This window comes from Lottia gigantea (assembly GCF_000327385.1).
Source record: "Lottia gigantea unplaced genomic scaffold LOTGIsca_62, whole genome shotgun sequence".
Classification (NCBI taxonomy): domain Eukaryota; kingdom Metazoa; phylum Mollusca; class Gastropoda; family Lottiidae; genus Lottia; species Lottia gigantea.
The window spans coordinates 1372404-1388520 of NW_008710115.1; the positions used below are offsets into that span (position 1 = coordinate 1372404).

Below are 16117 nucleotides of genomic sequence, written 5' to 3' on the forward strand. Positions count from 1 at the left end.
GATGCTCATTATTCCTGAGAATACCCAATGTCCTAAGCAGATATATATTATATTATATACTTTCTTACAAAATAATCTTTTCTATATAATAGATCCTCTATACGTTAAATACACAGACAAATTTGGAAACCATGACATAAGACAAAAGTACAATGTGGTTGTGGAGATCCTCTTTACACAAAGGTAAATCCAAGGTATCATATAACCCCAAAATACACCAAACAAATTCGGTTTGTACTTGGTAACATTACAGCACCTTTACATCTGACGCCCAATGCATTATCTGTTGAAATCTTGACTTATCATAAGAACCTTGAACATTGAAAAAAAAACACCAGTGATTAAAATTGACTTGAAGAGTGAAGAAATGAGATAAGACTGGACCGTCTTGACTGCAGGAATATGTGAATATCTTTCTTACATAAGCCACGTATAGGGAATGTTCATTGACTCTAAATGATATAAATTTTATTAACCTTTAAGTACATGTCAAATGGTAATGTCTTATATTTTAGTTGTGATTAATGTCAAATTCGCCTTAAACCGTCTGTAAAAATAATTGAAGGGACAATGTCCTGTAAATTCTATGTTTTCAGAATAATAACTGCCCTCCAACTAAAGCTATCACGACAATAAGATTAAGCATGAAAGACATAACACTGGGCCACTGGATTGGTGAATTCTGCATCCTCAGAATTCATGGAATCAACCGAACATTCAATAAAACCAGTTGGAACAGAGTTCAGAACACATTCCACGTGTGCCGAAAAATAGTAGGTGCAGGCAGAATTCAAAATGGCGGAGAAAGGAACACTTTTGAATGTGACATTCTGTACCGCTCAATTTAGGCGAGAATTGGAACAGACAGAACCGGTTCAGAACACATCAACCATGTGCAATGTAACAATTCAGGGGAAGCAACCTGTACAACACCTACATTTAGCATTATATTTCAATTCGCTGAAGATATTCTGTCGTTAATGTACTCGGTCGACTACATACAGAAATGTACCAGTTTCTCCAGGATACCATAGGCTGAAAACTGGAAGGTAGACATTTCCATCTTTAGAGACCCGAATACCTTAACTGTTGTGAAACACAATTCATGCTATTGTATAGTCCACAATACAATCATGGTTAATGTTGAGTGCATACTTCTGCACAAAGATAGGCGGAACATGATGTCGTTATCTATGTTTTGAGTGGTATATGATAGTGTTCATGTAAACAATTTCTGAAAAAACTGTACATCTGCGTCTCAAATCTATAAACATCCTAGTAGGATCGTCTACAATATTATTTGGGTCTGTTTATGTCGTGTCAACAGACGGAGTTGAAAAACTTTACCCCGATGATTTCATAGAAATTTCTATAACAAGCACTAACTAATATAATTGAATGTCGTTGTTCACAATAATCTAAATTCTATAGCTTTAAATAAACAAATATTTCTAAGCGCAAAAATGCGTTTTAATTTCTCACTCAAATTGGACAAGACTCGTGTATTGGATTAATTTCATCATTGCCAGTGATAAAGTCTTCCACAGTCCGGTTGTCGAGTGTGGTGTGCACGACACTCATATAAGGACCCGAATATTGACGAACCAATCGGAACCTATCGTCTTGTCCTCCGAATGCATACTGTATTTGTATTCAGTTGTAATAATTTCTTGTTCTTCCTGAAGACAAACAACTCACTGTAAAACCATTACTCTTGCCTAACACATGGAGCTGTAACAGCACCACGTCAGTGGAAGTAGGTCACAATGGTAATTGTGTGTATTCTCAGTCGCCATTCTTAAGCCGATCAGACGTTGTAGTTGTAGGTCGAGATGATGTCGCAATCTTAATCCGGTTTTCCATGTCAGTGATGCAGGACAAAGGGTTTGACACGACAAGCTGTGCTTATTGGACCATTTATCTATTTGTTAATTGACTTTTCTCAAGAAACAATATTGAACATTTAAAACAGATTACTTCCCTTGAATTAGAAGAAAAAGACTATAAGTTTTAGTAATACATATTCAAGCATGACTGCCTGGGAAAAAGAGCCTGGGCGATCGGATAGATCAACAAACCCCAGTGTTATGTCTGAAGCATACCATGTATGGGAGAGATCCATCACCAGAAGAAAATGCCTGAAGCAGGTGGGGAAGTGGGCCCTTGAGGGGGTGGGTTGGGGTGGCCCAAATAAGTCCCTTGTCGTACCTTGTCTATTCTAACTATACTTTGTCTACATTTTAACTCTCCATTACACATGTTTATTTGCGAATGAATTTGAATAATGCACAAGAATCACATAAACACATTTAATATTAATATCTACACATATAAATACAACTATGAAAACATAAAATATATTAATATGACATGTATATACATCTTTGATATAAAGTTATGACAGCAATCATTGTCAGCAAAATATCATCGCAACATACCAATCCTGATTACAAGGTTACTTGTGCAGATAAACTTCTAATAGAAAGGATATGAAAACTCTGCTAGTTTGTACAATAACATAGTCACAACTGTGTTAGTCAATTAATTGAATAACAATAAAATACACATTAATGTAAAATGTTACTTATTCTTCTCTACGTTGTAAAATGCTATTTATAATGTAATGATTAAAATCATAAATGAATAATTAAAATGATTAAAAAACAGTCGAAATGACAAATCAACAATGTTAAAAGGTTACCTGATTATTAGTATTTAGGAATTGATTTAATACCTAACATATTGTATAATATAGAGATTCGTTTTCATGGAAATGCTTTTATTCACGATTATTGACGAGTTTATTCGATATTGCTATATAACTATTATCGCCAACACTGATTGAGAAACATCCTGACTTGAGTCTGTAGTGAAAACAAGACAACGCCATGTGCAATCGGATTGTAAAATATTACCATTATTTCGTTAACCTTCTTAAAATTTATTAGTACCAACCAAAATCAAAAAGTAGTGTCACACATTCACATATTTCCAGTACCAGAATAAACAATATCCACTAGCGGTATTAGAGTTGAGTTCATTGGCACTTTACATTTTGGTGGCGATTGTTGAAACTTCATAATGTCTGTTTTTCAATGCAAATTCTGAAAAATTTAAAATTTAAAAATGCACTAAAACTGGAAGAATGCAGGCCCTTAGCCAGACTTGATGATGGAGGGGCAAGTAATATATGAAGAGTGGCAATGGTGTATGGTGTTTAGTTGTAGTGATGGAATTGTTTGGTAGTCAAATCACCCTCCTTTGCCCTCTGTAGCTACGGTTCTGGAAGAATGGCATAAAGAGGAGGAATCAATCAAATCAATTTCCAATTAACATGTACGTGCTCAGTATGTTTGCATCTCAGCGTATTTGGTTGTTAGCCTGGGTCCTTTCCCGAGAGTCCACACTTCAATTATTTTAATTTTAAAGGAGAAAAAGAGATCAAAGTTGCATGTTCACCTTTTGGAACTTAATATGTCACTCTCTCTGTGAACTATCATGAGAACACACTTTAAACAGATAAAGATTAATAAAAAAAAATGCCTAGACTCTGCATAATAGGTGTATTGATTTAAGTTTAGTTCAGTGAAAATGCTTACCATCAGATCCAACGAAAGCAGGATTATTCACCCCTTGCATTTCATGGTTATGTATTTTTTCATGATGATTAACAACATTGATGGTTTCTACTTTTTCTTCACCTTCTTCTGGTTCCCAATGTAACTCAATAAACAACATGTAAACAAAGTAGGCGAGTATAGCTCCTACACATGGGCCAGCTATTGGTACCCAAAACCAGTTATAATTTCTGTGACTACAAAACATAATAAAACATTTTTAGCACTTAAATGCTCATACTCTGAAAGGTTTTGTGGCTTTTGGATTAAAAAGAGTTATGACTTGCGTACAAGTGAAAACAATTCCAAGTGGCAGTAACACTATTCATGGTGTAGTATTAAATTTGTCAGTTGTATAATATAGCGTTCAGAAACAGTTTTTGCACTATTCAAAATGGTTGCTTAAATAAAAATTCGCCATCTTTGGCGTATATTTTACACGAATATTGATTTCCAGTCTCCATTCCGGTTCTATTTTAGAATCCGAGAAAGGACGAAATCAGTTTGGTTTCAGATAACCAATAACCAGATGCTAGGATACCAAAGCGTTGTGTCGAATAGGCCCAAAACTTGATTTCTGGCTCTATACTCAGGCGCAAAATCGTCAAATTCATCTGCTTAAATGGAAAGGTTTTGGACAAAAAATTCTGTTACATGGTATACTCTTTGTAAAATCATGAACCACAATGATTTGGTAAATTCGTTTCACTTACCTGAATGGTTCGATTCCCCAGCCAGCGATTGCAGTGAAAATACGTGGTCCTAAATCTCGAGCAGGATTTAGAGCATACCCACAATTTCCTGCCCAACAAGTACCAATTGCAAATACAATGGAACCCAACGATAGTGGTAGTAACCCTTTGTCGATTGGCATAAAGTTTCTTTTATCAACGATTGCGAATGTACATGCGAGAAGAACAAATGTACCCCACACCTACAAGAAAGAAACATATAATTTCCCTACAATGATAAGACAAATTAGAAACAATAGTTCAATTGACCGAATGGATGAAATATTTCTTGCTTTAAATCTGGCCATGTCAGCAAATTGCCAAAAGTACATTAGCAAATGTACATGATACTATCATCAATCCATTTCTGTCGTTCCAGTGGTTTATATGAACATACCTGATCAAAAAAGCAGTTTAAAGTTGAAACATCTGGATTTGGGAAAGTAGAAAACACATAGGCTGTTGCCGTTGGTCCTACTGTTGTTCTGTTACCACCGTCATAAGCATTTAACATATCTACAAAGATTGTAAAACGAGAAAATAATTTAAACTCTGGAACTTATTAATAGATTCCCCCTGTTGTGCTATATTGTTATTTTTAAGTATTATAATGCCAAAAAAGGGCGAATGATACATTAATCTAGTTAAGTCTTTTTCAAAATATCGTGGTACTCCGACATTTTATTGGGCAAATGGAGAGCATAAGGTTCTAAATTATCTCGTCCTACACAAGAATTAAACCGAGCAAAGCACTTTACACTGCTGTTTTTATTGTAGAAACATTATATTTTCTTACCATAATTGACACCATATTGAACAGCAGCTGCCAAGAATGCTCCTGCTAATTCTGCTATCGTATAAAATGGCCATTTATACCATTCTATTAAACCATGCATACATAAAGCGATTGTAGCAGCGGGGTTCAGTGATGCACCTGTAAAAAGTTAAACAAGTTCAAATAACTTTGTTTTTCAGTTGACCAAGAAAGAAATACTTTTACAGTACTTGTTGTTCAATGTCTTTGAAGGCGTTTCCGGTTAGAACATCTAATTCTAAAACATCTAATTCTAAAACATCTAATTCTAAAAACATCAAGCTAATAAAGGATCGAAATTATTGGTTGGTTACCACCAAGATAAAGAAACAGCTGGCTAGAAGCGTGTAATATATAAACATTTCGGAGAAATATTTGCTACAACCTTTTTCACACTTAAACACAAGTACTAGAATAAAACTTTGCACTTTGACCAAAATCTGTCCTTGACTATGCATTTACATTGACTGACTACATAAAAACTCACCTGAAATACCACCAGCAGTATAAATACCAAACACTAGACCCAATCCATTGGCAAAATTCAAAGTAAGAAAACTAGCCAAGGTTTGTCTGGTTAATACGTACTGACAACTGGCACCAATAGCAAATGACTGTAAAGAGAAATTGAAATGAAATTCATATGGATATTTAAAGAAAGCGTCTAAAATGAAAACTATAACTATAGATACACAAGAATAGACCAATAACGTTGTAGTATAAGTAAGAAATTATTCAATTATTCAATCACTTGGAGCAAAGAGATCTTCGTGATCTAATAAGCCCAAGAAATTAGTCATCGAAAGCTTTTTATATAATTTGAAATATGACTTAGGACTTTATTTCTTAAAAGCCTTATTTCACTCTTCATCAGTGAACAATAAAATGAACATCATCCAGTTTGAATTTTAAGTTGATTGTCGTGATTTTTCGAAAGTCATTTCACACGATTGTCGGGAAAATGGGTAGAAACTGAAAATGACAACTTCGTATTTAAGTCCTCGTGTAACTTTCTGGAATACATGATACCACCCTCAGATTGGGTTTAACAACACCCAATGAGAGGACATCGCTAATTACGTTATTGGTGTACTTTCTAATAATTCAATTAAAATGAAATTAATGGAGTTTTACACCAACTTTTCTGGATCACAACAATTCAATTAAAGACCATCATATATTTATGGCCAGTTAGTAGTTTAAATTGTTTATTCTTGAATGTAAACAAACAGGAGTTTTATACTCTGATTATATATCATAATATATATTTCGATGTCAAAATAAATACATAATCAATTTATGTTCAAACCTCAAGTATTTATAATAATCATAATAATATCATATCTCCTCTCGTAAATTTTAACAAGGGTCTACCTAAATTCTGGTTTTATTACTATCACGACTAACTATTGAAAAACGTTTCTCAATTTACACTGCAAACAACAATCATGATATTTTGAGTTTATTAAGCAAATTCCAATCTGTGTTTTAAGATAAAAACTAAAACAACATAAACGAATAAGATGGAGGCCTGAAATGACAAAGTGTGAAAGATTCAGATTATTTTTTCTTCACATCAATGGGCCATTAAAGACAAGCAATGTCAGTGTGATGTACGACAACGAGAACTTTGCTCCTCCTCTGATTTTCAATTGGAAGTGTGAAGAGGGTGTTCTTCGTCCAAAGATGATTTATTTTCCATGGTATCCCCTCCAACCTTCTTTACCGAACGAAGGCTGAGACGTAAGCAGCATGACAAGGTCATTGTTACCTCTTATGTAAAGATAGTTTAGCTTAGTTGCAATCTTTACGATGGCCAAGGTATTACGTCTTCATCTTATACCTTGACAGCAATGGCCAATTTCTTGTTTCACGGAAGTTTGTGAAAGGAGCAGTTAAAATGGATTGTACGCTAGCGAATACAGCCTATCGGAGCCCTTGACAGAAAGAATTTATCAAATATCCATCATTCGAGGGTTTTGATTGGCTGTATTCTAAGGCTTAAGATTAAGATTTTCATAAATATTTTTCAAACTCAGATTATAATTTAATTGCCTTTTAAAAAGACAAAAAAAAATCGAACTAAAAATGATATTACATTACATAAAACAATTAGAATTCACCAAAAACTTATATTTTTTAAGCTGTTAACAAGAGATATTTTCACGTTATAAAATTTAACGGAGTGATCACGAACTTAAAACAAAGAAAAATCGTGTCTTGAAGTGATTTAAAGTTTGTATGCAACATGGTGAACATTTCATAATACAAGGCCAGATTTTTATTAAACTAGAATGAGACAGGTACCTCACAGTTGACTCAAATAATGATTTAATTGTCATGTGCTATTGATAACACAGGGTTAATCATCATTATTAAAGTTGAATACCTGTTTTTTTTTCAAAGCTGTTTTACGACAAGAAAAAGAAGAATGCAAAGTTAATGATATAGAAGAAAATCTAGTACCATTGCACCATCGTTGATCGTGGAAACCTTAACTGAGAAGAGAACAGAAACAAATAATGAATTACATGTGCTTATGCTCACGCAATGTGTGTTCCAACACATAAGCTAATGGTTACCATAAATTGGCCATTATCATCATGTTATTCCAGGGACTTTATTCAACTGAAGTTCTACTACGATACTACTCTGGAGAAACAATACATTTTCGCATCTTTAGGCCATCTGATGCTAGTCTCTCGAAGAGATCACATGTTAATGTAGTGTAATATATCACAAGATAATTGTCATTAGTCCTACAATTGCTTCATTTAAATGAGACATGGAGTGAAAACTAAAACTATTTAAGTCAAAATTCTAAATCAGAAAGAAGTATAGCAACTTTTTTTATTTGGTTAATGATAGTCAAAACCAAAAATAGTACAAGTTTGAGATCTATAATGGGAGACAAGTTATACTATACAGTTGCCTCAAACAGTAAGTTATGTTTTCTTAATGCAGATTATGATGTTCTAAAATAAAATAAATTGTCACATAGCACATTAAGAATTTTTAAAACTGACATTGACTGTGACAATTATGGTCCTTTACTTTTTACCTAGTACAATTTACTACATTGTAAATGGCTGACGATGGTAAAACATGGTATCACAACACGATGACTGCATTGGGTCAACACTCTTTTGGAAAACAACATCTTTGATATTTTGGCATTGAAAAACTCTATTGCTAAACTTTTGGCACACTGGGTTAACATTACACCTGAATTAATTTACGATATAGTCCATTTACCGATTCTTGTTTGCAATTTTTATTATGAAATATTGAAGTGGAATATCTGAATATCAGACCGTTTTCTATAAAATTACATATAAAAATATTGATATAAATTTATAAAATCTGATTAAAAAGAGAATTCTTGAATGCCATAAATATTTTAAAGCGAGAGATAAATGACAAGTGATAGATTCCCCAAACTCCTGAAAACAGAATAACACTAATATTAATCCTTACTCACCACTAAAACAAAAGTTCCATAGAATTCTGCTAACATATCTTTTGCAAGTTGATTTTCAACTCGAAAAAAGTCGGCAACTTTCTTTACTATACCCATTGTAACTTACTGTGTGAGCGAGGTCAACGTTCACCAAGTTAAAAAGATATAGAGAAATGAATTCTCCTTGAGAAAGTCCGAATTAGGGAAATCTCTGCTAAGCTCTGTTTAAAGAAATAACACGGGAGATATTAATAGTTGACTATTTAAATGATGAAGATGTTGACTGACAAGAATTTTAATTGGTTAAAGACCTATATCCTTTCTTTTCATTGGTTAATACCTTCGTGCATTTATTAATCTATTTCCTAACAAAGAGATCTTCATAGCCGTGAATAAACTAAGGTTGTGAAATTATTTAGTAAAACTTTAATGCGATAAGAGGAAAGACATGCGATGAATTGTGCCCATAACCTTTTAAAATTTCAACTTTTTATGTTTTAAAATAATCATTGATTGAATGTTGCACTAAAAAGAATAACGGCTTATGAAAATATAACATCAAACAGAACAATTAACAACATTCAAAATAATCGCACACCTCTATCTTACATTACAATTTTTTGTATTACATATTAAACTTATTATTCCTGTCATAAAAAATGTTCAACCATGTTAAAATTAAAAAAACTAAACGACGTACTCTGAGCGAGTACAATCAATCCGGATTTTTCATTACAAAATCGTGGAGGACCGCAATCGCCATATTTTTGAGTAATAAAAAAATAATATTCCGTATTGTTATTAAAAATTACCGACTAGGACATAATTATTAGTTATAGCATTTGTCTTATAATGGTTATTGAAGATATCGTTCCTAACTTCCGGTATTCTTATCTAACTTCCGGTATGTCTGGAGTATCCAAACAGTAGTTGTTATCATGAAGTAAATAATCGTCCAGTGAATAAACATTACGAAAATCAGCATTATTCCTTAGTCCCAAGCATTTAAAAGGACAGATGTGCCATTTTCTACCAATCGTACCTTAGTCTCGGAAAGGGGAATTGTTCTTAGCAAAGTTAATCAGTAATAGTGTTCACCGACGAAATCTGAGCCTTCATGTGTGTCCCGGTTGATCCGCATTTGAACGACTCGTCATTTTAAGATACATAAGCTATATAGATACATAGAAAATACATATATAGAAATAGTGAGTAAAATAGTTTGGAGTATTTGTAAAGGATTTATGTGATTTTGGTACATTTCCAGTTCTTCTGAAGACTATTACCATATATTCAACACTCAAATTAACTCACCAAAATGGCCATTCCAAGGAACTCTGAATTCCTTTTTCGTCTTCAATTTATTTATTTATTTTTTTTTTTTTGGTATGTTATGACGTTCCTACATTTTGACCTCACCATTACAAATTTGAAAATTACCTTCTTATAAGAAAAATGAGACAATGGTAATCTTCCAAAGATGAAAAGCCCTTTCTTCAATTCTTTAACCCACGCTATAGTTCAAATAATCTTATTTAGATGATACAATCCTATTGGCCTGAACGGTTGTAAAGACCTGAACATACAGGGCACGGTTTGCAGTGTTACATTCGGTCTACGGTCTGTGGAAAGGGAACACGGTGGGCCTATTTTGTCGTTCTAATAGAATCAGGCGAAACAAACACGGTTTTCTCGACTAGGAGCCCAAACCCACCCAACATTGCGGCGCCGTACGAAAATTCGCAAGAAAAAAGGAATGGAAGTTCATGATTTATGTCTTACATGTGTAAGTTGTATCTCATGGCTGTTATTTTGTATATATTGTATATTTCCGAATATAATGCACAGGCAAATATAATGTGAACCCAGAATATCTCTAGTATATCTGGTAAAATCTCTCACACCGTAAATGATGCAATGCACACCTCTTACTGACAAAAAAATCAACAAGTTGGCATAACCCAAACCCCAAAATAGTGAGCGTATTCACTTACTTATTCACCTACTTAAACTTGGTTATTGTGTACAACATTTCTTCCATGTCATCTTTTCTCTATTTCTTTATATTTTAAACGTCCTTTTTATGATTACTCATGTTTGCATGAAACTTGTTATATCTTTTCTCGTAATATGAGTATATATTGACGCACACAGTCAGCGAAGGCAAAACCAACCGATAATATGTTCGAGGTTCACGTTTTTTTTAATGTTTATATTCAAATGAATATTTATAAGCCTTTGAATGCGATCCAAATACATGTGTTGTACTTCTGACTTAAAATGACTAAGTATTCAAATTTTAATCAGGTGTCGGCCAGAGGGTTTATATTGATATTACATATTACATTGATAGTATGATAGCAAAACTATCTGATAGGATTTGTGGTTCAGAGTTGTGTATATGCCGTAAATGAAAATACAGTTTTCACACAGTCAGTATTACCCATTAATCACCATTAATCATTAAAATTTTAAAAGTTGTTTAGCGGAGTCAAAGTCTGCCAAGCAAGAAGACCATATTCACGCTATTTTACCTGGAAAATGTGTACGTGACTGTCTCACTCAGTTTTAAAGGAAGGTTTTTAGACAAGTGTATAGTTTCATTTCACAATTAAAAATTGATTCAACTATGATCGTTTCATACTTCAATAATTTCAAAATAAACAATTATGATATATATATGATATTAGTGGTCTTTATAATAAATTGTCTGTTAGTCTGCAGTATATCACGCAGTAAACATGTGGTCAACACCTGGCCGTGAGTGAATAGGATACTGGGACATCTCAGTAATTATTTCCTCAGAAATTTGTTCTAGAGTCCCAAAAACTTCGTAGGCAATCTTTGAATTTGTCTTTATCTTTACGAGTGCTGATATATTATAGTCAGTAGAGACTGGTTAAACAATTTTGGTTTGGAAATGGTTTGCATACATTAAAAATTAACCCAAAAACTGTAAATGGTCATTTGATATCAAGAGCTACAATGATGATAATGTTTTGACCTTCAGTATTGCTGTTCCTAACCTCTATAACGCCCACCAAGAGTGAATGGTGATTTTACTGAACAAATTGAAGTGTATCTTATCAATAACCTGTCACAGTTATCTATGAATATACCAAATTATCAATAATGATAATAATGACAATGACTAATAAAAAAACAATAAGCACCCCTCTTAATAGTACAGCAAAAATATACAAAGATACGCCCAATGTTTAAAAATCTCAATTTTATTCACAGTTTGACGAAAGAAAAAAAAGAACAAACATGGGTTTAAGCTGCGATCCTTATCCGACCAAACCATGTTGTTACGCATGTTCCTAAAGCACCAGTGACATGTATTGTTTATGTAAACACCCCTCCCCCTCCCCACTCACCACCCTCCCTTTTGCAGTCCCGAAAGCAAGTTTTTTGGGCAAAAATCTCATAACTAGGTTAAAGATTCGGGCAATGTCAGATATCTCACCCCCCATTTAAACGTAAGCCTAGCCCCGCCACTGATGCTACCAGTGCTTGAGGAAGATGGTTGCTACGAGGACCTAGTCGGAGCACTCTAACAAATTATACGAATACATAAAGACGCTTCCAAATTACGAACTTCATCTTATGCCTTGACTGAAATAGCCACCATTTTTGTGGATTGAACGCCAGCGAATACAGTCAATCAAAGACAGACTATATACATTATGGCTTTCTGTGGATGACTCTGATTGGCTGTTTTCGCTAACATACAATCGAACCAAATCGCTGCATTTATGAACTTCCATGATACAAAAAGGTGGCTATTGCAGTCAAGGTATAAGACTTAAGTTCATAATGGCTTGACGTTCTAAATATACAGTGATGCGTACTGCCATACTCTAGACTTCCAAGCCTCTCATGCAAGTTTACATCTCTTCAAAATTGAAATTTTCATTAAAAGAATTCTATGGTCGACACAAATCTGTGTCTTTTGTATTTTCAAATTAACTCCGAAATTGGCAAGGAATACAAAATAACGTACCAAGTGAGCTCTGTGATTAATTATGTTTTTGCAGCATTGTCCCAAATGCAGGCCATACTCTGAAGTAGCAAGCTCCGCAAAAAACACAGCATCCATGTAAATAAGAATAAATGCACTAGTACTCACCACAAGGACAAATGTTCCTAGAAATTCTGCTAAAATATCTCTTGCAAGTTCATTTTTAACTCTTAATTTTTTGTAGATACTCATCATTCAAAATGGGGAATCGTTGCTCACTATATCCACTTCAGAGCACTTCTTCACTTACAGATATATCTAAAATATTATTCAAAACACAACTTGTTTGGATTTCATAATTATTAATCTAAGATGTCAAATACACCGGATGTCGAACCACTAAAAACTATAATTTTCTAAAAACATTACTACGAAATGTTCACCTTGATGTCATGCTGTTCTGTGTAGAATACAATACAATCGTCCTAACTTTATGATACTGTTATCAGCTACAATTGGTTTAACTTGTTTTAGGAACCTTCAAACTTATCTAAGGCGGTCAAGGTGGAAGATGTTTTGACCAGCTTCTTCAAGAAAGCACAAATCTTTCATGATCCAATTGGAAGAAAATACTGATTGCAAGTGTGGATTATTGAGTTATCAGTTTAAATAAAGACTATACATGTAAATAAATCATACTTACTGACGAATTGATCGATAATATATGTTGATTTTAAACCTTTAAATTCGTGAAATATCAAAATACTTGACAGCTCTGTCTCTGTGACTGAAGCGTAGCAGTCTACCTCAGGCGTTATAGACAGTTCGTAACATGCCTTACAAAGAGTGAATGTACATATTGAAAGAGTGTGTTTGTGGGTGAGTTGAATAGAGGTGGGGGGAAGGGGGGACGTATTACTAGAAAGAGAATCACATTGACAACCTACACAGACTGTTCAATGCTCTTCACCCACATCGTACTCACAAAGTTGAGTTCGATATCATTTTATAATTACCACAATGTATAAATATCAATTGACTTTTTTTTAACTTTAAAACTTTAATATTTGTTTAAAACTACATATCAATTAGTTATTCAAAAAATAAACAAATTGGCAAGGTAAAGCTAAAGGATTTTTACAGTTGAAAAGCGTGCGTTTCATTTTTATTTTCCTTTTCCTATCTTTGTATTAATCAATCATGTTGGATAGTTAAATATGAAGTTGCTTTTATAATTTCAATGGTATTTAAAATGAAGCTATTGTTTATGTATATTTACACCGTGTTAATTCTTTAATAGGTTCAATATTTCTTTTTATTCTTCTTTGAATTGGGCATCACAGGTAAAACCAATACCTTCAGATTGTTACACCCGGCTTACTAAGCATAGGTGTAGATCAATGAGCTGGTATGGAAACAAATTCTAATCCTTCAGATGGGACAGGCTGGTCCCGTCTCGTATAGGTTGTGTTAATTAAATTTCCCTTGGCAGTATTAAATAGATTAACATTAGGCTAATGCCTCTGTGCTGCAAAATGTCCCTTATTACACACAGTAGGGTAACATGGGAGACTAGACGGGATAGCTCTACATTTAATCATCAGATGGCGTTTTTATCTGTACTCGTTATAGTCACGTAATCCCCACCAATATTCAACCAGGTTTGTAGCTAATTTGAAGGCCTGCTGCAATTATTCAGATAATAAAAAGTTTTGTACCAGTTTTCATCTAATATTTAGAGTCAATGTTGTAATTATTGAAAAACAATAATTTTTATATCTGGTTTTCGTCCTTGAGACGTTTCAGCTTCACTTGTTTTAACTAACTAAAGCAAAATCATAATGGGTTGAGTCACAAACATTTCTAAGTGATCTTTAAGGCTTTAGGGCAAATCGCTCTGTAATTATCATCAGGGCGAGACGCACTCTGAGTGTTGACAGATTCCTTTTCACATTCAAAATAAGTAAAGTGATTGCTATAAATATAAAAAATATATAGATGTAAAGTCATTGGCCGGTATGCATCAAATAATATTAAACCTAATATAATTCTATTCTACTCGAATAACATTAACTTTTAATTCAATTCTATATTGTGTATGCACCACATTAAATGATCTTACATATATTTACAAATGGGCTAATTTAATGTTACTCTGGACCAACTTTTAATTCTATTTGTAACTCAGAGGAAATTTCGATTTGTCGCTCCTTAGGGTTTCAAAATGGACCAATTTTTTAGTCGATTTAGATGGATTTAGTGACATTACCTTATTAAAAACAAATTTCACGGATTCTCTAGCACCCTTTATATGCTTTTCTTTCAGAGGAGGAATTTGAATCCATGACATATCGAATTTGCGAAAATAAAGAAATGAAATTAATATCACATTAATTCTGGCATTTTTTTTTTTTATTATATCTGAGAAAAGGAAATATAAAGAAATCCTTAATTTAACACTTGTTGATAACGTTCACAATAGTTCTAAGGTACGAGTCCATTGAGTTTCAATGACAATGACATTTGTCTTGGTGACCAAGTTTTTAAACTCTTTTGTCATACATAGATTGTGTATAGTGTGTGTTTCGAATGGAAAATAACGTTTCAATTACATCACATATAAATATAATTACTTAATTGTTAGTTGGTGCATACAATAAATAGAATTATCTCTAATTACAATTAACTAAATGTATTTAAGGTTTAAAATAATTCTTATCTTCTTATTATGAATCTATTTGGTGCATGTGGGCCAATAGAGTCAGTAACCCATCTAATCTATAATGATAATTTCATATAGCCAGATAGAAGCTGTATGTATCATTCAACATATTTTTTTCTTCGCAATCGAGTTCTTGGGGGTACGTAATTCCCCTAGTTACCTTATTGCATGTTTTGTCATCATTAAGTGCAGAAAAATAGGACGTAAAACTCCCTTTTTATCCCACAAATTACTCTGTCCGCGTGAAATGTCCTATAAACATACTTTGGTCTTTATACACTTAACAAATGCAAGTCAATTTAGTTAATACAAATATATGTTGGTTTAATAATTGTGATTGATTTGAAATATTTATCAGCAGATTAAGAGGTTACAAATCATACTCGATAATGTTAAGTGTTTTATATATAATCTTAAAAAGCAATAAACTAAATTAGGTCCGAGTCAAATAGGTATTAGATAGGTCCTGGTTATTATGTAGTTTTCTACATCATGTCGCTTGTATTAAACGAACAAGATATTATAATAGCATGCCGATATCGGGTCAGAACGGCGTGACATTATTGACACCTGAATATGGGAACATTCTGAATCGGCGACGAAATCAAAACTGAGACTTCCCAGTGAATTTAAATCATTTCTATTGCAGATCACCAACGAAGCAATGACCTTTCTGTTGGGGAACACAAGAAAAAAGACTGGCCTTGGAAAATTTTGTGGGTCCAGCTTGGCCCCCTCACTTGATGTTTCCTAGAAACGCAACTGCAACGAAGTCCATGACTGACGATATGTCGAAGGACAGTTCGTGT

General features: G+C 33.4%; 1 protein-coding gene across 1 annotated transcript; it reads right to left on the reverse strand.

Annotated features, from left to right (window-relative positions):
* Positions 1-3582: 3582 nt before the first annotated feature.
* Positions 3583-12838, reverse strand: LOTGIDRAFT_128629 (hypothetical protein; the record flags this gene model as incomplete). The annotated part of the gene is made up of 6 exons (XM_009064411.1): positions 3583-3814; positions 4331-4551; positions 4746-4864; positions 5145-5282; positions 5650-5776; positions 12755-12838. The coding sequence occupies 6 exons, from the start codon at positions 12836-12838 to the stop codon at positions 3583-3585; spliced, it is 921 nt and encodes a 306-aa protein (XP_009062659.1).
* Positions 12839-16117: the final 3279 nt, after the last annotated feature.